Here is a 23,496-nt window from a genome sequence, read left to right as displayed (position 1 = left end):
GAGGCGGCGCCCCGGCCCCGCCGCCGCTCGGGCGGGGTCTCCGATATCCTCAGTGTCCCTCGCCCGGCCCGGCCGAGCCCCCGCCGCCCTCACGGGCCGCGCCGCGCCTGACACCATTTGAACGGCGCGAGGCGCCCGCCTCAGTCCTATTGGCCGCGCTGCCCGCCCGTCAAGCCGCCCGCCGCCTGTCCATTGGTAGCGCTGGCCCCGGGGGGCGGGGCCCGGGGGCCGGCGCAGCGGTATAAAAGGCGGGGGCCGGGCGGGCGGGCGTTCAGTGTCTCTGCGCGACAGGTACGGGCGGGTGCGGGGGGCCGCGCGCGGGTGGGCGGGGCGGGCGGGAGCGCGCGGAGGGGCGGGCGGGGGGCGGTGCCGCGCGGGAGGGCGGGGCGGGGGCGCGCGCGGCGCTGGTGGCGCTGCCCGCCCGCGCCGTCCGTGCTCGGAGCGCGGCGGCGGCGGCGGCAGCAGCGGGAGCCCCCGGCGATGCCCGCGCTGCTCCCGCCGCTGGCCGCCCCCTGAAGACACCCCTCTCTATTTGCCCCCCTTCTCCAGCGACCTCAGGCTCTGTCCCCCCTTTTCCCCTTCCCCCCCTCCCCTTTATTCCCTCCCCCCCCGCCTCTTTATCCTCCTTCCTTACGACCCTCCGCACCCGCCCGGCTGCCGTGTGGATGCGGGCCGGGGTGCCTGGCTGCGCGGGCGGCGAGAGCCGATGCTGAGGGGCCGGAGGAGGATGGAGTGCACCCTCGATGCGCAGAGTTTGATCAGTATTTCCCTGCGGAAGATCCACAGCTCCCGCACGCAGCGAGGCGGCATCAAGCTCCACAAGAACCTGCTCGTCTCCTATGTGCTCCGCAACGCCCGGCAGCTCTACCTGAGCGAGCGCTACGCCGAGCTCTACCGCCGCCAGCAGCACTACCCCGACGGCGCCCCGCTCCTCGCCATGCCCGCCTGCCCGCCGCCCGCCGCCGCCCCGCCGGAGCTGGCGGCGCTCCCGCTGCCCGCCGACACGCAGGACCGCGAGGCGCGGAGCTGCGGGGCTGCGCGGGGCGGCGCGGAGCTGCTGGAGGTGCCGGTGTGCGCGGTGCCCCCGGAGCTGCAGCGAGCGCCCTGCAGAGACTCGTCCCTGGGCTTCTACCGGGCCGCCGGCAGCGCCGGTCCCGGTGGCGGCGGCAGCGCGGCCCCGGGGCTGCTCTACGCCGCCGGCTGTGACTTCGGGAGCGGCGGGGCCCCGCACTGTAGCAGCCGCACCACGGTGCTGGATTTGGACACTCACGTCGTGACCACGGTGGAGAACGGGTACTTGCACCAGGACTGCTGCTCGCAGTGCCCCTGCTGCTGCCAGCCGGCACCGGGGCTCGCCTCCCCGCCGCCCGCGCCCGGCACCAAGCGCAAGTATTACCCGGGGCAGGAGGAGGAAGAGGAGGGGGTGGAGGAAGGGGAGCCGGGGGGAGGCGGGGTGGCGGGCGGCCCCCCCTTCGCCCCGTGCACCAAACGCGCCCGCTTCGAGGAGTACAGCGCCGAGCACCCCCAGGACTCTTCCAACATCTCCAACTTGATCTCCATCTTCGGCTCCGGTTTCACGGGGCTGGTGAGCCGGCAGCAGGCGGACTCGGAGCAGCCCCTCAACGGGCAGCTGTGCAGCAAGCAGGCGCTGGCGAGCCTGGGAGCCTGGACTCGGGCCATCGTCGCGTTTTAGAGAGAAGTGGGGGAGCAGAAGGGGTGTGGGGGGGCTGTTGATAAAACGGGGGTGCGATCCGAGGGACGGCGGCTCCGGAGGGGGGACCCTGAAACAAAGGCAGGGAGGGGGGTTGGGGCGAGGGGAGGGGGGTGCCGAGGGGTTCGCAGGGGAGGCGGGAGGGCAGAGCCGCGCTAGTGTTTTATAAATTGTACAATAAAGAAAAAAAAATCTAAGATCTTGGGACTTTATTTTTGCAGAGATGAGAGAAAAAAAAAACAACAACAAAAACAAGCAAACAAACGAAAACAAAACAAACAACAACAACAAAAAAAACAAACAACGAAGCACCTATTTAAATAATCCTCTTTGTGTCCGCTCGGGTTCTCTTCGCGGCGGGCTTCCCGGGGCCGGTGCTGGCGGCCGGTAGCGCCACGTGAGAGCCGGCACCGGCCCCGGGACCCCGCGGCGGGGGAGCGCCCCCGGCCCCGCTCCCCGCCCCGGGCCGCCCCCCGGGTCCCGCCACCCCCGGCTCGCTGTGTTTCAGGGTGCGGACAGGGGAAAGCGCCTGCTGCCCCGTCGCTTTTGTGCGTTTCTTTATATATATATTTAAAAGAACAAAAAAGGCAGAAATGAAAACATTTCAACTTTCCTCCCAGAAGAAACGTGTGCGATGTGACTTCTTCCCACCGCTTGTGCCAGGGGAGCGCTGGAGGGTTCTAAGAGCTGAATGTGGGGAGGGTGGGAAAGGGAAAAACTGGGGCCGGGGGTCCCTCCGGGCTGCGCCCCTCCACGCCGGGGAGGGGGCGAGCCGCCCCCGGCAGCCCGGAGCCTCCGCTTCGGTGGGTGCTTGTGATGCCGCAGGTAACCGTGGAACACGACTCACGTCTCCAATGTGTGTGTCGGGTCAGACCCTTTTTTTCTTTTTCTCCCCCTCTCTTTTTTTTTTTTTTTTTTTTTTAAGTTTAACCGTTCCGGTTTCAGCCTTCCCAATCATAAAACCAGCATTGTTTGGTCTTGTGAAGAGATTGTCTCCTGTAGAGTCTCTTGATTTTTTTTCACATTATTTTTTTTAAAAAGAAAAACCTTTTGTTGTAAAAAGGTGGGTTTTCTGGTCGTCGTCCCCTCCTATTTCTTTTGCCCACTCCCAACTTCACGGTATCAGCACTGTGTGTAACTGAGGATGCTTTGCCAAACGGTCTGTTGGGGTCTTCTTTTTTTTCCTGCTCCTTTTTTCTTTGTTTGTAAGCCTGTATTTTTGTGCATATGGAATTGTATATCACCGGGTAAAACTGTTCAGATTTGTTTAAATTTATAATCTTAATAAAAAGTCGATTATAAAGTTGCTGTACCCTTGCTTTCCTTCACCCCGCAGCTCGCTGAAGCCCCTCTCCCGAGCCACTGCCGCCCCTCTGCACCGGGGAGCCTTTGCCGAAACTCCGACCCACCCCCGTGTGCCCCCCGGCCTCGGAAAAACCCCTTTGTCTCCTCCCCAGCACCATTCACACCCCCCCTCTCCCCACACACACACACGCGCAGCCCCCCCGGCTGCCAGGATGCAACAAAAGCCCCCCCTTGGGTCTGCCCGTGCCGCGCAAAGCGAGTCCCGGGTGGGGAGGGGGCCGGAGCTCGGGGAGAGCAGCCAGGACCCCCCGGCCCTGCCTCGCCCCGCACCTGGGCAGCGCCGCCGCCTCCGCGCCCCCCGACGCGCTCGGGAAGTTTTTTTTGAGTTGGAGTTTGTTATCCCCGCGCGGGGCCGCTGGGTGGTGCGGGCGGGTTTTCCTTTTTTTTTTTTCCCCTTTTTGTGCATGTATTTTTCTCCTCCCCTCCTTTACCCCACAGGAACGAGTCGGGGCCGCTCCGCACCCCTCCAACATCCCCCGGCCGCCTCAGGAGGTGAAAATTATTATTTCTTTTAACCCTGTGCATAGCGCACAGTGTCTGGCATGCAGCGCCAATCCCGCAGATAGAGCGGTCCCTCTGCCTCCGCACCCCCGAGACACCCCCAGAACAACACACGGACAAACCCCGCATCACCGCGGGAGCGCAGCCTTCCCTTCTCGGGTTAGGGAGGCCGGAGCAGGCTCTGCGGAGCGGGGCGGGCCGGCGGGGCCGCTCCGCGGAGGAGCCGGAGCGCGGAGCCCCCGGCCCGGCTGCGCCCCCGCTCCGCGCCCCGCGCCCGCAGCGCCCCCTGGCGCCCGCCGCGGGCCCCGCAGCGCCGCCGGCCCCGGGGGAGCGCAGGGAGGGGCGGCCGTGACCCCCCCCGGGGGCAGGGAAGGGGCAGCGGCGGCCGCGGTGTCCCCGAGAGTCGGGGCTGCTGCCCCTGGGCAGCCCTGTCCTGTCCCGCTCAGGACGCCGCGGGACTGAGCGCCGCTCCCCTCCACTGTTGATCCTCAAATAACATCCCCTCAAAAAAAATTACTATTGAAAATTTAAGCCCTGTAACCCCCTGCCCGGGCGGAGAGGCACTGCGGGAGCACTGCTGAACGCGCCAGAGCTCGCTCTGCGAAACCAGAGCTGGATGCTTTGACCGGAGAGTATTCACCCATGGGGCCCTGGAGAAGCCCCGTTCCCTGCCCCAGCCCCTTGGGCCGGGACCCCCGGGGCCTGCCCCAGCCCCATCCCGCTCCCTTGCCCCGGGATTCGAGGCTCCTCGGCCCGGAGGCGGCTGGAGAGGGGCCCCGGCAATGGCATTAGGAGAAGCAGTAGCTCCTGCATCCCTAGCCCTGGCTGCTGCTCACAGCATTTGGGAGAAGTTTTAAACCCCAGGTGCTTCTGCAGACGCCCACAGGTCAGCACAGCCGGCTGCTGAATCTTAAACCCAAATCCTTTTCCTCCAGCCCCTGCTCCAGGCAGCCCAGCCGGACAGGGGCAGAGCTCGCTTTAGCCCAACACGCACACATCCATCACCCTCCCACAGCGTTCCCCATCTCCCACACCCGGGGGTTCCAGTGACAAAGTGGCCACCAGCAGGAGCAGCCCCCGTTCCTGCAGGAGTCACCAGCCCAGGCGCACCTATCCCTCTAAATCTCCCCTCTCCCGGGGGGAGCCAGCTCTCGCCCTCCTTCACAGTGGAAGTTTCTGGGGCTTCGGTCAAGGTTTCAAAGGCTGGAATTGGCAAAGACGCCCCCGCATCACCGATACACACACGGGGAGGGGGAGTCGGGGTGCGTGTGCCACAGGGACACTCAAAAATCCGTCCCTGAGGAGCGAGGAGATCCCACAGCTCCGCGGAGCCGCCAAGACTCACACGCTCTCGGTGGCGCAGTTATTTATTTATTTTAGACGCTGGTACATGACATTTTTCTTCTTACGAAGGCGGCAGCAGCAGAAAGCCCATCACAGCCTCTCCTGAAAGCAGAGCCTGGAAACCAGAGTCTCATCTGCATATTCATAAGTACCTGATAAATTAATCATGATGGCAGAAGCATTCAGGCTAGAAGGGAGGTGACAGGGGAAGGTTGCACCCCCCAACACAAGCCCATCCTCACTCTCGCACACGCTCCTCGTCTTCCAGGCACAAAATGTTTTGATCCCTTCACAAGTCGGCTGAACCCCCTGGGTGCTGCGGGGAGGGGGCTGTGCCCCCCAACACGCCGGTGGGCACCCACCACACCTCGGCCCCCGCCCCTCCGGTCCCTGGCTCCGGTGAGAGATGCAGAACAGACGGGCTGGAGAGGGGCGGAGAACCCAAAATTTGAGGGAGCTCAGCTGCCCCCGCTGCACCCCCCAGCCCAGCCGTGAGCTCTGTTCCCATGCCAGCGCCTGTCCTCACGCCAGCTCTGACCCCAGCACGGTCCAGCGTGCCCCGGTACTGCCCGGCTTTGAGCTGATGCTGAAGAGTTTGACCCTAAAACCCTTCCATGTCCTCACTCCCCTCAGTGCTCTCCGGGCTGGGGGCGAAGGGGCATCGCCAGCGTGTTGTGCCCGGCAGCACAACAATAGCGGGAATAAGGCACAGAGGGGTCCTGTGGAAGGGAGAGGTGGAGTGTGGCTGGCACAGAACAGCAGGAGGTGGGAGATGGGGAGAGAGGGGAGCCAGGGGGGTCCTGCACCGTGCCGAGGAAGAGGGAGCCGGCTCTGTGCACACACCTCGCTCTGCCAGCTGCAAGACAGATGTGACTTTCCCGTCCCAGTGCAAAATGCTGTCCACAAGCAGATCCGCTGTTTGTGGTGTCCTCAGTGACTCCACACCGAACCCCTCGGTCTGGGGAAAGAGCCACCCTGCCCCGAGCAGAGGCGCTGCCTCCGGTGACAGAGGCAGAAATTCAACCCGAGGCTGGAGCAGCGCCTGAGCCCAGCCCGCTTTCCCCAGAGCCGCCTCGGCAGAGCGGGCAGGAGGGGCAGGAGGCACCTGGGAGCTGCCTGTGGAACCCAGGAGGGTCCAGACCTCGCCTGATTCCCCTGACCCAGAGGCATTTGCAGAGGGGGCTGCCGGGCTGGGCTGGGCTGACCAACAGCAGAGGGTCAGCACAAACCCAGCACCCACCGGTCACAGGGCCCTGCCCTGCACCCCCAACACCCCACTGGAGCTTGGGGGGCTCAGATCTGGCACTGGGGAGTCACAGACCAAGCCCAGTGCCAAAGCCAGCGGTTCAGCCAAGTCCTCATGCCTCTGAGGCAGCTCAGCCTGCAGGAGGATGCCACTGCACATCCAGCAGGTCTGTCTGCACCAGGAGGAACAAGGATGGACACAGCAATGGAGAACTGACCCTCTCCTCTCCCATACTGCCAGCCCAGCTCACCCCCAGCTCCCAGGGAGAGGTTGGGCACCTACCCAAGGAAAACCCACCCTCACACCAGGAGCCAAGCACCAATTCCCAGGTGCTGACTCACAGCTGGAGCAGCTCCATGTCCTCCTAAACCACAAGTGCCAAGAACAAGCCCATCTCCAGTCCCAGCAGCCCATCCTCAGAAGAGCAACTCTGTGCTCTGCAGAACCCCTCTGGACCTATCTGTCCTTCCTTCCATCTGTTGATTTTGAGGCAGATCCCTCCCATCTCATCTACCCAGCTTAAACACGAATGAGCAGAGGAATATTTTGGGATCTGCACGTGCTAGCAGATGTTTGTAGGAGTCCCCTGCAGAGAGAGCAGTAGGAGAGCAATGGGGGACCCAGTACGTGGTGGAGAGGCCATTGCTGTTAGCAGTCTGTTTAATGTGTTGGGTTTGGTCTGGGCCTGGGTGATTAGCACCTGAGCAGTAATTATTCACACTTGGCCTTTCTATATCCTGCCTATAGATCTGATGATTAATGTTGCTCCTTGAGTTAAGCCTGCCCTGGATTTACCAGCGTGCGGTGGGAAAGTTAGGGGGAGGCTGTTGTGTGGCAGAAGCTGCTGTCCCCCACATCAAACAGCAAAAACAGCACAATAGGAAAATCAGAGTAAAAAGCACTTTTCACCGAAGCAGCAGCCACTAAGCACAGAGCAGCCATCTCAGCAACACTCTGCCACCACCATCGACGCACGAGGAGCTTGGTTGTACAGCAGGAGAAGCAAAACCTCCCTCAGCATTCAGAAGACACAGATGCTAAATGATTTAGGGGGTTACTGGCACCCCAGGGACACAAGCTGGGCAGAGCTCTGCAGCAAAGTTGGGGTGCAGAGACGCCCTCAGCCACCTTTCCATCAGAGGAACACAATGAGGGGTCTGCAGGGAGGGACCTGCTGCCCCCACAGGCTGGGGAATGGGGAAAACCAGCTGCTAACTGCTCCACACTGAGACTTACTCAGCTCAGCCAAGCAAAATCCATGAGCCAGGGGTGGGATCACCTGCTCCCCCAGGCACTGGCTCCTCTGGTGTCACTGCTGCTCCTGAGGGAGGGGCTGTGATGGTCCTGGTCACCTGCAGAGGGACCTGGAACTGCTTTGCAGCACTGCTGACCGAGATCCTTGGGGGCTGAGGGCTTCTCCAGCTGCTCCTCAGGGCAAAAGACATTTCCAGTAGAGTCTCTCTCTGGGATTTCTATGCCAGGCAGGCAGGAGCTTCATCCAAGATCTCGGCCAATGCCAAACAGCACACGGAGGTTGGCATGGAGTGGAGATGGCCAAGCCCAGAGACACAGCCCAGGCAGAGCTACCCTGGCTCCTTTCCTCAGGGAAAACACTGACTCCATGTCTTATAAAGGAGCACAGAGCAGAGAAACTCCCACCAAAGGCTGCTCTTATCCTCACTCCTGGCCCCATGGCTGGTCCAGCTGAGCAGAATCACCTGTCCCACACCTGCAGGGGATGACACAGAGCCTTAACCCCATCTGTGCTTCTGCACAGAGGAGAGGAAAGGGTTTTCCCAAGGAAACTCCCACATCCCTGATGCTGCTGTGGACCCTTCTTGCTCCCTGCAATCCTCCTCCCTTTTCTGGGACTGAAGCTGCCCCTTCTTGCCTGGCTGGCAAGTCCCCCATTGGGCTGGATCCATGTGTTTTCCCCCCATACCTGTTGTCCCAAATTCATGAGGACTCCTACGTGCCAGAGCACAGCATCTGCACCGTGCCCCTGCTCCCCCCTTTCACATGTGGGAAACTCCAGCAGCCACTTCATGACCCCACTGGGCTCAGCCCCAACAGACACAAGCAGCTTTGGGGCAAACCCCATCTGCCTCAGGGCCCTGATTATGTTACACTTCCATTCTGGGAGCTCCATTTCTAATAAAGAACCCCCAAAGCAGTGCTTTCTCCCTCTTTTCCTCACCAAAATGAGACTTTTGCATTGAAATGTGTGAAGCTGCATTTCTTTTCCCTCCCTTTTTCCCCAGGTTTTGCAACATGAAAGTGGATGTTGATGTGAATGGAATTTTGAAATTGGAGACTGGGAAGTTCTGTGCTGGGAGGTGACTGTTTGTTCACAAAATCACCCTTTTTCCAGCTCCCCGATGAAATTCTGCACAATTATTTTTGTCTCCTCCTCGCCCAGCCAGCCCAAGTGCCCCGCGCTGCTCCTGCTTTTGTTTCTCCTCTTCTCCCTGGTGAGGATGAACAAAACACCAACCATTGCCCATGCCCACTCCTCCTCCTCCTCCTCCTCCTCCTCCTCCTCCTCCTCCTCCTCTTCTCACGGCTGCCAGCACAGCCCGGTGCTGCCTGCCTGGCAGAGTGCTCAGGATTCGGAGATATTCCCATGAACTCCCCCCAGCTCAGGGCTGGGCATTCCAGCAGCTCACCCTTCTGTTTGCTTTGGTGCTGGGGAGCAAACACCAGCCCCAAATACGTGCAAAGGGACAGGCTGCACCTTCAGCAGCCCCGTGCTGGGGAGAGGCAAGGGAGAGCTCTGCACACAGCAGGACTGGGGTTGGGATGCGGGATGACCCTGCACAGGGGTAAAGCAGAACCCAGGGTGTCTGGGGAATGCTCAGGCCAGAGGAGAACCCCCATATCCAGGCTCTGTGTGCTCTCTTCCATCACCCCTGTCCCCCCTGCTTGTTGTCACGACAGCACCACGAGCATCCCGGCTCTTCCATCCCATATGCACCACAAGGCAAGGACAGCTGAAAAGCCCCGTGAGCCCATGGAAACGCCAGGCTCCATGGTGCTGTGCCCTTGGCTCAGTCACAGACAGATGAGGGGGAGGACTGTGCCTGAGTTTCTCCCCCGGGAGCTACCACTGGATTAACTCAGCCTTAGGTTGTTTCAGGAGCGCTTACACATCCAGAGCTCCTTCACTCGGCCCCACTGGTGCCTGCGGGGTCAGGCAGTGCCTCTGGCTCATTCCTGAGTTCAGGATCTGTTAACTCGGGAAAATCCTTGGGTTTTGGAGCACAACTGCTATAACAAGCAGCACTGTGGCCATCCAGCCTCTTCCCCTTCTGCCCATGGACCACGTAGACCTCGTGCTTCAGTCTGGTGGGAAGAGAAGGGAGCCAAATGCCAGCCAGGGCGGATCAGCGATTCCCACGCCGTGCTCTGGACACGGTGTGATCTCCTTTCTTTATCCCATGCTCCTCACCACAACAGGCAGTGACCAGAGCACCCAGACATGGGTTTGGAATAGGCAGGATAAGGGGTGCAACCAAAGACTGGCAGATAGAAACTCTGCAAGAGGGAAGAAATCCGGTCCCTCTGACCCCAGTTACAAATTTCCCTTGTTTTGGTACCACAGGTTGCAGTAAACAGGACCTCAGGCTGGGCAGAGAGGACACACAGCGAGCTGCTGTAAGCCAACCCATGGTCAGCTCCCTGGATTTCATCTTACTGCTGTATTTATGTCCCTCCATGCCCAGATTCACTGGGTTTGTACAGCAGGGTGGTGTTTTTATCCTTGGTCTCAGTGGGAAAGGGAGGCAGTGTCCTCAGGTGAGGTCACAGCGGGGCTCCAGGTAGAGCAGGCAACTGAACACAGATCCCAAATCCATCCCGACCAGTGGCAGCTCTCTCATATATGTGAAATTTATGTTTGACTCTCTCCCCAGGGATTCCTCTCCCATCTTTTCCCTTCAATTATAAAAATTAGTAGGTTTGAGGTATATTTGAGGGGTTTTCTTTTCCTGTGTTGACAAAGTGCAATACTTGATGACTCTAACCCCAAATTCTCTGTGACACAGATACCCTACCAATTATAAAATACTTCCAAGCTCGCTCCATAAACCCCTTTGCTGTTGCTATTAGTATGCATTAACATTTTATTGGTGTTACAGGATGAAACATCCAGTCTTGCAGCTCCAGTGGGCTTGGGGATTTCCAGCATCCTGCAATATGTATCTGTGCAGAGGAAATTAAAATGTGGATGGATCAGCAAGATACAGTCAAATCCTCTACAGTAATTTGGAGAAGACTAAACTCTGGTGCTAGTGGAGCATATTCCAAGCTATCTAATAGAGAGTTGATGATCTCTGTAACAGCCTTTTTGTAAGTTTTATTCTCGCCTACAAGGGAATTTTTTCAAAGGGGGTATGTAATACCTAAACTAATATTTTTAAAGGTATATGCTCTAAACATGGAAAAGTGAGGCCCTTTGCAGAGCAGTCACTTCCAGTGATCACCAAGTACTTGATAATTATCAACAATATACTCCCATATCTTACAATCTAGCTGGAATTTCTAACCACACCAGTAATTTCTCTAGTTTGTATCATCGTAGGACACAAACTCTTAGGAATATTGTCATACTTTGCTCTTTTAGCCATAGTACAACACAGATATCCTTTAGCAGCATCAGCACTTGAAGCCCAAGGTGCTGTGTCCACCCAACAGCTGTTGGAGCATGGTGCTGGTGTCCAGCATCACAAACCCCCCCTCATTTTCACACATAAAACTGGGAGGCATTCATTCCCAAATGGAAAATCAGGGTACCTTGGTTTGTGCAGTGCAGTCTGCTTGGGTTTATCTCTGCCAGGTGCCTTAAAACACGGGACAAGAAATAAAGAACTGATCCCCTGCTTTCTCTCCCTCCATTTATAGGGTCAGCAAAACATTAATCTACTATCTAAAAGGAAGGATGATGTATTCAGGAGGATTTAACCCCACATCTCAGTGCCCGTTAGGTAGGGCCCTGCAGTGCCACTCCTACAGGACTCCCTCCTGGGCATTTTTTGTTTCCATGGGTGTGACCATACCAAGCATTAAGGAGCCAAATTTCTAATGTGGGATTTCGATGTTATTTATTATCTGTGTTACAGTTGCAACTGGGAACATGGGGAGGGACTCGTTCCAATTTTAGCGACAACTGCATTAATGCCCTGTGTAGAGCCGGCCCATGTAGACATTCCCAAGCCCAGGCTTTTTATAGCAAGCAGAAGCAACCACTCCACCCCCTGAAAGGCCCTTTCTAACCTCCAAAACCTGCTCACAGCCCTGTGCTCCTCAGAACAAGACTATCTCCAAGCTGATGATGCCTGTCACAGTTCAGCCCTCGCTGAATGTGGCCTTTTTTAATTTGGCTCATCCTAGTTTGAAGTTTGGCACAATTTTACAAGACCCTGTGTGTCTCCAGGATGTTCGAGGAGTTTCTCCAATGTCAATGGCAAGAGTGCTCATCCACCGAAGGGGAAGCAAAGTTAAAGGATGAAGATATCTTCTCTTGGCTATTAGAGCATGAAATGATCTCCAAAAGCCCTGTTAAATTCCACATCTGAGCCAGGAGAGTCCTTGTTGAAGCAGCAAGGAGATTCTAGTGAGCTTCTCAAGTGTACAAGGTTTCCACCAGCACATTGGCAGCAGGAGAGTTCAGGGTATTTTAGCAGTTAGCATTAACAACCAGTTTCACCTCCTCCAAGCCATTTCTGCCTCCTTCCCTCTCTCAGGAAGCCAGTGCAGTAGCAGGGACACAGTGCAGAGTCCAGGGCTCTTGTGTGGTTCAGCACCACGTCCTTGGGGTACAAAATGCATCTTCATTGGAAGTGCCTGCTCAGATTTTGCAGGTCCTGCTGTGGGGGCTGCTTTGTTTGTCCACTCACAGGATCTCAGCAGTGCATGGTGGAGCTGAGCCACGCACCGGGGACAAGTTAATACAGAAACAATGATATCAAGTAGTTCTATTTTTTTGTTCTGTTACTTCTATCTCCACATGATGCTTCACTCAACTCTTACTTCATCACTGGCTGCCAGGAGCGATCACTTACAAAGGAAGGCTGTGAAGGAAGAGACAGGGCAAGGCTGACTGTGATCCACAAAACACACCCTGTGCAGAGGTAACATCTGTTAAACAGCAACATGAACTGACCTACGAATGGCAGCCCCAAAGATCCAGCTCTGAAAACTGAATTTTTTTTAAAAATGGCTTGGTCAGTGGGCTGAGGGGGAAGATGGCCAGAAACCCACGCTACGTCTGCTTCCCCTTCACTGCGCGTCATGTTCGCCGAGGGACACGTTCAAGACAAATTCAAGTGCCTTCAAAGACAACACTTGTGATCCAAGATGACATTTCTGCTCACCATCCACCCCTCCACACTGCTGCTGCTTTTAGCAACACGCGCTCACACAGTTGGCCTGTGTTGATGGAGAAGATGTAACCCAGACACAAGGAGCATTTGCTAAGCACAGCTACGCTACCTCCAACCACTCGTGAGAAGGTCCAGGCTTAATTTAATCCAGGTCTGTTCTAAGTCCAACAAAGCTGCTGAACTACACTGATGCTGCAAGTCCTGAGTCAGCTCCTACAGCAGGACAGGAAAAACATCTGAAGAAAAAGCTTCCAGTTCTCACCCTGCCTCAGAAACAAGGCTCAAACATCCTTTGGTTATGAGAGTCTCTGATCTTCAAGAGGTGTTTGCTGGCCTGGGATCAGGCTTTGCACATCACCCACCTGCCAAATGCCAGATGGGATGGGGGATGGATACAGCAAAAAAGTTAATAAATAAACCATACAATACAACAGAAAGACACCTTGTAAGGACACAAAGACAGACCGGATGTAGTTGATCATGCAGTTAAATAATGAATCAATTTTAGTGCAAGCACGAGGTCAACCACCGACGTGGCAAGGCCTGTTCCCTGTGCCGAGGGCTGCGGCCGCTGGCTTGGCTGGCTCTGCTCCCAAAGCAGGAGCAAACCCAGTCCGAGAGAGACCAACACAGTCACCAGTGCAAAACACAGAAACTTTAATTAAACCTACAACACAGGGGAGGTGGGAAGTGCTGCTTTGGACACAGACAGCCCTGGGTGCTGCCACGGCGTGGGCAGGAGCTGAGCCCATGGGGGATGTCACTGGGAGCAGGAGGGAGGCAAAGCAAGTGGCTGCCACGTGACGGGGGCACATCCCAAGCGGGCTGGTAAGACTCAAACGAGAATTAGCTGCTTGACATCCCAAAACCCCCAGCAGGACAGATGTGCAGACTCAGGCAAGCAACAACCACAGAGCTGTGCGTGAGCCTCCTCCCACCGCCTCCGCAGGTCCCAAGCCCAGGGACACTGTCCCAGGGAGCAACGATGCAGCTGCAGGGGAAGGAAGCACCTCTCCACTCTTTTTTTGGTGCTGTACTCCACATTCCTGGAGTCCCTCCCATGCATCAATGTCAAAATTTCCACCCATCCTTTTGCATGGAAGTCCCATTTCCACAAGATGACCTGGAGAGATGTTTTGCCGACCCTTGGGCAGATAAAGAAAACCAGAGGCTTCTGCTCAGCCATTGCTGGCCAGATGCTGCACAGTCATTTAAAGCATGGGGACACTTGCCAAAAGACAGAGCAACGTGAGGGGACACAGGTGAAGACACCGTGAGTCTCTGCTCCAGGCACAGGCTGCTCCACTGAAGATGGACTCATCAAGTCCCAGCAAGCACACAGATCCCCAGCAACATTCCAGGAGTGGATCCATTTGGAAAGCCAAGACAGAACACATCCCGTTTAGGAATAAAATAAGACTTAACCCCAGTCTTCCATTTTCATTTCAAATACAAGTTTAGAGAGTTGTTTCAGGCAGGTCAAAAGCTTCTTGTCCCCCACCCCCTGCCCAGGGCCAAGCCAAGAGCAGACAGGACAGCAACAGTGCCAGCTCTGCTTCAGCTCTGTGGAAATTTTGCCACCTCTGAACTTAGACTCTTTTCTTACTCTCCTTCCCCTGAGTGCCTGCAAGAACCTTTACAAGAGGGAGTGAGTAGGTCTGTTAAAAATAATGAAAAAATATTTTAAAAAAGAAAAAATCACAACCAAGTTTCCTCCTCCCACCCCAGCAGTAAAGCAGTGCAGCAGCAAAAGCTGAGCAGCCTGGCTGGGGGCAGCCCCTTCATGGTCTGCAGGAATGCCAGAGGAATGATTCCTGCTGCCCCTGATCCCCAGTCCAGACCTCTGTCCCTGCCACACCCAGCCTGGGAACCCCAAGAACAAACATCCCCACTGCAGCTGCAAAGCTGTGCACCACCCTGGTCACGACCTGTGGACAGGCAGCTCATCTCAACAACAGCACCAGCCCTTTCTGCCCTCCAGTGATGCTGCTGGTGTGATCCAGACCTTCTGCCTTCAACACACTGCTGCTGGTGGCACTGCAAGTGTGGTCACCCTGCAACACCAGCAAGGAAGGACAATGGGAAAGAGCTTTCTCCAGGTATAACCTGCTGTCCTGGGCTATTTATGCTTTTTGTTTCCAGCGCGAGTATATAAATGCATGAGAAGCTGCATGCTGCCCACTCATGCTGCCTGTGCACCAGGGATGGTCCCCTTGAAGAGCTGGGGATCGTGCTGCTTCGTGGGGAAATCCCTTTGGTATGGGGGTGTCACTACAATTTAGGACCAAGCAGGAGCAACCACGGTCACCTTGTGCCACTGAGGCCAGCCCAGCCCCAGGGCAGCAAAGCACGGGGAGGGCAGAGGGCAGGTTGGACCCAGTTATGGATGTGTGTGAATGTGTCAGGGTTTGTGCCAGTTAAGAGGGAGCCTGAGCAGTGTCTTTGCATAGCTGTTCCCACAGAGCTGGGTCCCTCCAGGGACCTTGTCTCCAGCTCCAGAGCCAGCTCAGACCCCCGCAGCCCAGAAGGTTCCCAGCTTCACCCATGAGAAGAGGTGCTAGTCGGAAAGAAAGACCCAGGAAACCTTGCAGAAGAGGTGGAGGGAGGGCGTTTTCCTTACCCAGAAAAAGGGAGAGACACCACCCTGGGCTTCCACAATCCACAGACACTCCCTACAACTCCCTTTTCCCATTTCAGACCTCCGGTGCAGGCAGAGCTGGCTGACACAGACACGCGCAGGCTCACACCTCGCCCCGCGCAGTGGTTTCCCAAAGCAAACAGCAACAGGAAACTCCAATGAAATTCAAAGGGAAATTGCAGTTACCACTGCCCAACATACACACACGTGCCTTCCTCCCCTCCACACCCCTTTCTCCTGGGAAGCAGGCAGAGGGCCTCGGCTGCAGGGCAGCCCCTGCTCAAGGCCGTCCCCACTCCCGGCAGTCGCGCGGACGCGGCACAGCGGAGCCTCCCAGGCTGAGGACGTGCAGGAGGAGCTGCTCCAGGTTCCCATCTCCCGTGCCAGGCCAGCGAGTGCTTTGGATCTGTGGTTGCTGATGAGGATGTGCAGGAATGGATGGGCTGGGTGGTGAGGAGGGGTGAGGGGAGGAGGAAGAACGCCGTGCTGTGCCTCCGCTGCCTCGGCTCCTCCTGCTGTCTCCTTAAGATGTCACAGGCTGGATGGGGAGCAGGCTGCCGAACTTAAAGTGCTGGATCACAGGAAACTTCTCCAGGCACTGCAGGAGGGGAGATAAAGAGAGGTGAATTCAGGAGACATTTCCACCTTACACACACAGCCTGAGCTGCATCCTGCCTGCAGGGTCAGGAGCCAACAAGTTTGGGGCCACTCAGCTCAGAGGATCAGCCCCATGGCAGCACCCCCCCATTCCAATCATGCTTCTCAGGCCAGTATCACCTAAAAACCCCATCCCCTTTCCTTCAGACAGAGTATTTTTCTTACTGAAAATCAGTATGGGGAGGCCTGAAGCATGAGCAGAAGCAGTCTGTCTGTGTCAGCAGCTTTCCCCCTCACCACTCTCCTTGCTCGAGCTGATGTCTTTGAAGAGCTTCACCCTCCAAACGCTGAGAACTGCAGAAACCCCCAGGGCAGAGAGACTCTCCCCCCTCCAGGCCAGTGCCCACACTATGGGTCTGAGGAACCATCCTGTAGCTGCAAGACACTGCTCAAACTGCATTCCAGACTCTCAGGCCTTTGATGGACAAGCACCAGTGACTTTGCAGCCATAGTTTAAGATATGATCCTATTTCCAACAACCCTTCAGCCCTGAAAATCCCACCTCCCATTGAAGAGTAATGGATCACGGGTCAGTCACACAGATCCACTACAAAGCAGATTAGCTCAGAGCTACTTCCTGCAGCTACAGCTGGGCTCTGTGTAGGGTGAGCGGGGCTGCAAGGGCACAGCCCCTTCCACTCACCAGTCCAACAGCAGGAAAGTCATGCACTGTGGTCAATAACCACGTCAGAGTTTGCCAGCACTTGCAGAGCCACTCAGAGCTCCGGTTTTTGAGTCACTGCAGACTCAACTGCCCAAACCTCATGGAGGGCACAGAGCAGGCTCAACTCTGTCACACAGAGCTCAGCAGTGCCTGTTCACCAGCCATGATGTGGTTACAACTCTCCATAGGAAGGAGTCTTGTGCTCTCCATGGGGCCAAACTGGACTCGCTGCAGCAGGGGCAGGGGAGGAAGCTGTGTGCTGCAGACAGCTCTCAATCCAAGGCAGGACTCAGGCACAGGCACCCTACCCTTGTGCTTGCTCAGGGGCAAGCAGGAGGATGTGTGCTCAGAAGCCCAGGCCTACAGTAATCCCTTTGGAGCCAGACATCAGGCAACTGGCTCCAAGCACAATGGAGCCAAACAAGGCTGGAGGTGGTGAAAGTACAGCATGGCTGGATCCACTCCTGGGGAATAACAGCCAGGCAGAAAACCACAAATCTCCATGGCAAGGCACCAAGGAGAGGTAAGTCCTGCAAGCATCAGGGCATGTCACCTTCAAAGCTCCCTGAGGTTCAGAGCTGCTGCCATCTCTCCACACAACCACTTAGACAAACTCTCAGAGGAAGCAGGGCTGGGTAACACGGACATGAGGGGAGAGCAGAGAGAAATGAACACTGGAGATGCCGACAGATAGAAATGTCAGCCCAATTAGCTTTAAGGACTCCCATGGAAAATCAGACTGGTTTGGGCTCCAGATGAAGAGACTTTACCACCAGCAGGGAGAAGGGGTATCCATTCCATGTAACACATCACCAGCTCAAGAGGAGGCCAGCAGAGAAACTTCTTCTCTATCCAGAAGGACTAGCACAAGTTTACTGGATTATCAGATGTACCAAGCAACAGGGCCTTCCTTGCATCAGCTGTGGATGAAACTGTACCCAACTCTAGCTCAACTTCAGGCTTATTTCTTCTTGTCACCACCTTGATGACACTGAAGGTCTGCTTGGGACTCATTTGGGGAATAGATTCATGCACCAAGTCCAACCTTTAAAGATGGAACCGGGACTAGATTAGTTAGAATGGAAAGTATTTCCTGACTGACTGCAGAGAAGGAAAGGTCAGGAGACTCAAAAGCAGGCTCAGGGGAAAAACATCAAGGCTGCTGCTTTAACCACACTCTATTCTGTCGACTTCTTCACTTGCCTTTGATGGAGAGAACAAGAAAAGCCTGTGGACTTTCAAGAGAACACATCTTCACCCATTATATTATAAATAGACACATTTGGGATTTCATAAACACACAAGGGTTGAAGACACATGGTCTTCAGTCCACTGCTCATCCACCTTGGAGTGCCTGGATCCAGACCACACTCCTGGACACACAGACACACCTGAGCTTTCTGTCAGCTGTTTAAAGTCATCCCACAGAGGAGACAGAGAAGAGATAAAGCCTTTGGAGTGCTTTTTAGATGAACTAGGTCTGGGGGCTGCCCCACTCCCACCAAGTGGGATTTCTCCTGCTCTGTTTTCAGCAAGTGACCCCATCCTCTGCTGCTGCCTCCTCTCAATCCCAGTCCTGGCCAGCACAGACCCAACCCAGCGCTGCTCAGCCACCCCAGGTGTGTTACAGAGCTCCAGCCTCCAGCTGAGTGTCTGATTTCACCTGATCTAATTGCAATGGGTGAAGAGAGGGGCAGGGAGAAGGGAGGGGAAAGCAAATAAAACCTGAAAGCTTGCTCTCACTTTGCCAGTTAGACAAAGCAACACCACAACCCCAAAACTTCCCTCTCTTTGCCATCACACACCCCAGGCTCTGCCACAGAAACTGCCTGCCTTGAGCTGGACAAAGACCCATGTCAGCACTTGAGGGGTGTTGCTGACTTCCCTTCTGCTAATGCTGGCAGTGGCTAATTGCAGAAAGGCTGCACTGGTGAAGGCTACACAGAGAGCAGAAATATGTTGGAAGCCAGCAAAAAAGAGACAAGATCTCCAGCAGTGACTTTGTGCCTGGCCTGAGACACCCAGACAGATTCAGTTTGCAAAGGACAAAGGTTAAGTGACTCCTAACCTTGTGTCATTCCCAGAAAATCAGTCTAAGAGATCCTCCAGTTGCAAATGTTGGTGTAGGATAGGCACACCATAACTGAAAGCTCTGCCCAGCCATGCTGCCATGTCCACATCCACAGCCCTGGCATCTCCCAAGCCAGGCAGGAACTGGATGAGCCAGCATCAGGGTAGAAAACTCCCCAGAACAAATTATATCTAAAGAGATAACCTATCTACTGTAAAGAACCCTGAGGACCCCTGAGCAGGAGTGACCCTCTCCTCTGCCTATTCAGATGAACACAGCTTCTATCATGGCAAGAGAGGACAACATTGCACAAGGATCATGTTTTCAGGATTAGTCCTTTAAGACCTACAAATATTATTCGAGGAAAAAACCTAAATTTAAAGCTCTTTGGTTGACTCAATGTTTTTTACACTTTAGCCTAAATTAGTATCATTACCCTTCCTAGCAGTTTTTGCATTCTCCCCTTGACACAGCTACATCTCAGATATTTCTAGAAACCTACCAGTGCTGGATCCAGCCTTTTCACACAGAAAGTCACCAGCTACTCAAAACACACTAAGGCCTTCAGGAAAGACCATGTCTTGGGTGCACATGGAAGAGCCAAAGAACCTCCCAGTCTCTGGAGAATCCCCGAGCTGTGCTTTCTCCAGCCAGGGGACAGGCAGATCTGCCAGCACACGGTGGCCCCAGAACATCAGCGAAAGTGAGCACAGCACTGTGGGCTCAGCACTGCCAAGCTCCTCCAGCCACATGCAGGTAACAACCACAGCACAGGGCATGTGGGGTACCACATGAACATCCTGGGGAATGTGGGATGCCAGGGGAGCACCCAGCTTGTGAACGAACTGATCCAAAGGAAATGAAGGACCACACTGAAGCTCTAGGTTTTAGGAGATTCATGTTTCACTTTAAAGGCACTCACAGTGCTGTGGTCTTCCCTTCCCACCCCTCAGCTCTCACAGCTTGGCCTCCAGCTCAGGGTTTTCCAGCAGGCAGTGTCTCCAGTCCCTGTGACTGAGCTGCAGCCCAGGGACAGCCCCCTCTCCAAGGAGCAGCCCCGGGCACCCCTCCCAGGAGCAGCAGGCGAGGGGGTCGGCCCCCAGCCCCACTTCTTCTCTTTGGAGGCTGGGAGGAAAACTGAGCTGGGGGCGGAAGGAGCCAGCGGGCCTGGGAGTGACACCTCACAGATTAGAGAGGTATGTGGCCTGGAACCTAAACACAGGATGTGCAGTGCAGAGGAAGGGCTGGGGGAGGGAGCGGCGTTCGGCACAGTTAACCCCTTTGTGCGCTGGGCCTGAGCAGAGCTGCCCGCAGAGCTGTGTGTCCCAGCAACAGGAGCTTGTCCAGCTCCCAGCAGGAGCACGGCTGACATCAGCAGCACTGCGGGGTGTGGGATTAACCCTTTCAGGCACCACCAGTCCCCACCCACCCCCTGGTGCCAGCAGGGGGTTGCACCATCCCCGCTCCTCCAGCGCTTCAGTGCAGCCAGTGGGTCCTGCAGAGCCAACTCTGTTCCCTCCAGAGGCCCAGATGTGGCGGTTCCTGTCCTGCTTCCTCAAGCCCAGTGTTAGTTTGAGCAGGAAGGAAGATAAGGGAGAGCCAAAACTGCCCAGTTCTCCAGGTCAGGGTTCACCAGGAAAGCCTGGGGACACGCCAGCAGAGCTGGTGGGCGGAGGGTGGCCAAACCAGAGAGGTGGCTGTGGTCTCACTGGGCTGGCACAGGGCACGGATGGGGTTTGTAGGAAGGGTAAATGAGTAGGAAGCATTCAGCCTGCTTTGGGGCTCTTAAATCATGGGATGGTAATTTAAAATAAGTCTCCTCTAGCTGGTAAAATAGTGGTGGACCAGAAGAACAAGCAGGTCAAGGCATTAGCCCTAATTTGGAGATCTCCACTTGCACTATGGTAAGACATGGCAAAAGTCATGTTTGCAAGGAATGGCAACTTTGTGATTGGTTTTGGGACAAACACGAGGCAGGAGCTTCCTTCAAGCCAGCAGCACCTGAATGGCCAAGGGCTCCCAAGCCACAGTCAGCAAGGAGTAACAAATGGCTGTGGTGGGGTCCCCACACCTGGAGCAGCACAAGAGCTGGCCCAGGGGGCTGTGGAGGAGAGCAGGAGTGTGGCCGAGCAGCCTCCCCCTGCCCACAGCACTCACCTCTGCCTTGTACATGCGGATGAGGCCCTGGTTGACCTTGGACCAGGAGGGCACGGCGCTGATATTCCAGAGCTGGTTGGAGTGCTCGGCAAAGGGGCCTGTCTTCATCTGAAAGAGACCCAGGCACAGGGCTGAGGGAGCCGGGCCAGCCAGGAAGCTCGTGCACCAGCAGTGACTCATGCTCACACTCTCTCCAAGCAAACATTCCCACCAAGCCCAGTGACCCACGCACCAGCCACCTCACTGCTTCTTCCCTCCCTCCCTCTGTGCTCCCTCCCGCTGTGGCCACATCACATGAAGCCGTGGCAATCCAGCTCCCCTCCTTCCCTGATAAAATTAAGCCTTTTCCTGCCACGCTTTCCTAATCAGACCTCCCTCTGCACACCTCCCTTTTAATGACTGTATTAAAAAAGCCCCACATAAGTCCTGTTCTCCCCCCAGCAGAGCTTGGCTCAACGCTGTTCCTATTCTACCCAGAAACCTCCCAGTGCAGCACTGCTGGGCTTTCCAAGAAAATGACTCATTCCCCATTCAGATCAACAACAAGCAGCAGCGACAACCGTTGCTGCCTTCCCTGAATACAGAGGGCAGTGCAGGTTGGCAGCAGTTCTGTGTCCACAGCCCACTCCACACCTGCCTCTAGCTGAGGAGGGCTCTAGGGGAAGCAGGAGCAGAGGGAACATGCTCTCCAAAATGGCTCCAGAACTGTGAGCTGCTAGCTTGCAGCAGATGCTTTAAATTGTTTTTCTTTTTTTTATACTCCACTGTTTCTCCTCCCAGGGCGAGAGCTTTGGAGGAGGGAGGGCAGAAGGGAAGCTGCAATCAGGGGTAGTTGCATGTAGATTCCCTGGGTAGTTGTCTCTCCTCCTCCATGAACAAAAACAGACCCTCAGGGAGAAAAATACAACACAGCCACTCTGACTGAGCGAAGTTCCCATGACATCAGAAACCACAAGGCCGAAGCTCACGCTAAAGAGGAGCGTGGGGAGAGAGGAATCTCTTGGACTCTCATTCCCGACCTGGGGCTCGAACAACTAACCCCTTCCCTCCGTGCACGCACAGGCCTGGAGAGAGGGTGGGAAAAGCGCCTCCAAAACAACCTCTCTGCTCACTAAAAAAGCAAGCAAGGCCAATCAACGTGCTTTGAGAAAATGCCGCTGCCTTTCTGCAATGCCTGTGTGACACCAGCCTGCAGCAGAGAAAGAAAGAAAGAGAGGGAGAGGGTGGGAGGACCCAAAAACCCCACTGCTTGGAGGGTGATGTGCTTCAAACCCGCTGGCCTTGGGGCTGGAGCAGCAGGGGAAGCGGCTCTGCAGCTCTGCTTGGTGCCAGGAGGTGCATCTCCACTTCCTCTTGGAGGCTCCCATGAGCTGGAGGATGACAGATGAGCCTCTCCCTGTCCCCTCTGCTTCCCTCGTGGGCACGAGCTGAAACGTGCACGCACACAAAGCACGGCGCTCCCCGGCGTTACCCAGCGCCGGCATTTGGCACCGGCGGGCACCCAGAGCAGCGCCTGCCAGGGAGCTCCGCGCCAGGCGGCTCCAGCAGGGCCTCCCCTCCCCACACGGGGCGTTTGGCTGCCTGAGTTTTGACGCCAAACCTTCCCCAGCGTCACCGCCCTGCACGGGGGCACAGCTGGCATCAGCCGCCACCACCGCGCTCCTCTCCCCGGCTCAAGCTGGCACAGCCGGCCAGCCCCACGCTCACGCCTGGCACTGCGGCCCTCCTCACCCAGGACACCCAGCGAGGGGTGGCTTGGCTATGGTTTCAAGCTGGGGTGGGTAAAATAAGAGGGATGAGAAGGGGAACGACAACAAAAAATCATCTCCTTCCAGCCACAAAGGGCGAAGAGGGAGAGCTGGGGGGAGAGCGAGCGGCGGCGAGCGCGCTGCAGTCCCGCAGTGACCCCAGGGGAACGGAGTGAGTCAGAGCAGCCATATTGAGCAGGAAATTACTCACAGACGTGGCGTTCCTGCCTCTCGGTTCCCAAGAGAATCGGCCTTTTGTAAATGGTTCCTCTGTCAGTGCAGGGGGGAGGGGGACGGCTGAGGCCGTGCTTTCCTGTCAGCTCCTTCCCTTCCAGCAGAAACCCGAGCCCTCCCTTCCCAAATTTAGAAGCCAGATTGAAGCTGAAATTCCTGCTGCCTGCCCTGAGCTCTCAGAGGAGCATCTGGGCAAATGCACAGATCCCCCACAACAGCTGGGGTGTACCCAGCTCCCCTCTTCTGCACACACACAGAGCCCTGCATCACTGTCCCCCACAGCCCTTGGGTGTCAGGCACCACAGGGATGCTCCCAAACCCCCTCATCCTCACACCTTCAGGTACCACACACACCCCTTTGGCAGGCAAAGGCAGCAGCAGGGGAACAGCTCGAGTCCCAGCCAGCTCTGCAAACCTCACCCTGTTCCAGAACCACTGCACATTTCCAAACCCATCCTGCACATTTCCCAACATCAGGCCAGCTCATGCAAGATTCAGTGCTGTGCCTGGGCGCTCCTCTAAGGAGGATGCCGTGGTGGGTTCAGCCTGGACATCATCTTGCTGCTGCTTTAAAAGCCTGAGGTTTAAATACACAGCTGGCAAACACCACAACAGCGTATATTCATATTCCTGAAACATCACCTGAGGGCTGAGAACAGTATCTGCTCAAGAGAATATTCTCTCAGTTGACAGAAAACAACCTTCCTCAGTTGTAGTCTGAAACAAAACCTGCTCCCAAGTCAGCAGGATGTACCAGACCCACTATGGGGACTGTTGTGT

At 56.2% G+C, this 23,496-nt stretch overlaps 2 protein-coding genes across 2 annotated transcripts in view; one reads left to right on the top strand and one right to left on the bottom strand.

Moving 5' to 3' along the window:
- Positions 1 to 604: 604 nt before the first annotated feature.
- Positions 605 to 1,760, top strand: IER5L (immediate early response 5 like). Its single transcript, XM_063409456.1, has one exon. The coding sequence runs from the start codon at positions 707 to 709 to the stop codon at positions 1,691 to 1,693; it is 987 nt and encodes a 328-aa protein (XP_063265526.1). The 5' UTR covers positions 605 to 706; the 3' UTR covers positions 1,694 to 1,760.
- An 11,427-nt stretch (positions 1,761 to 13,187) lies between these two features.
- Positions 13,188 to 23,496, bottom strand: part of PTPA (protein phosphatase 2 phosphatase activator) — a 23,959-nt gene continuing 13,650 nt past the window's right edge. Inside the window, exons 9-10 of the mRNA XM_063409995.1 lie at positions 20,735 to 20,842; positions 13,188 to 15,783 (exon numbers count right to left, since the gene is read on the bottom strand). Of these exons, the coding sequence (XP_063266065.1) occupies positions 15,709 to 15,783; positions 20,735 to 20,842 (183 nt within the window). The 3' untranslated portion in view covers positions 13,188 to 15,708. The remainder of the gene's footprint in view (positions 15,784 to 20,734; positions 20,843 to 23,496) is intronic.

Source organism: Prinia subflava, chromosome 12, assembly GCF_021018805.1.
Source record: "Prinia subflava isolate CZ2003 ecotype Zambia chromosome 12, Cam_Psub_1.2, whole genome shotgun sequence".
NCBI lineage: Eukaryota > Metazoa > Chordata > Aves > Passeriformes > Cisticolidae > Prinia > Prinia subflava.
The sequence above is the reverse complement of the archived record's forward strand: the minus strand, read 5'-3'. Positions and strand labels throughout refer to the sequence as shown.

Bases quoted from the DNA above. Each gene is read 5' to 3' on its own strand.
- IER5L (XM_063409456.1), top strand. From the start codon at position 707: ATGCTGAGGGGCCGGAGGAGGATGGAGTGCACCCTCGATGCGCAGAGT.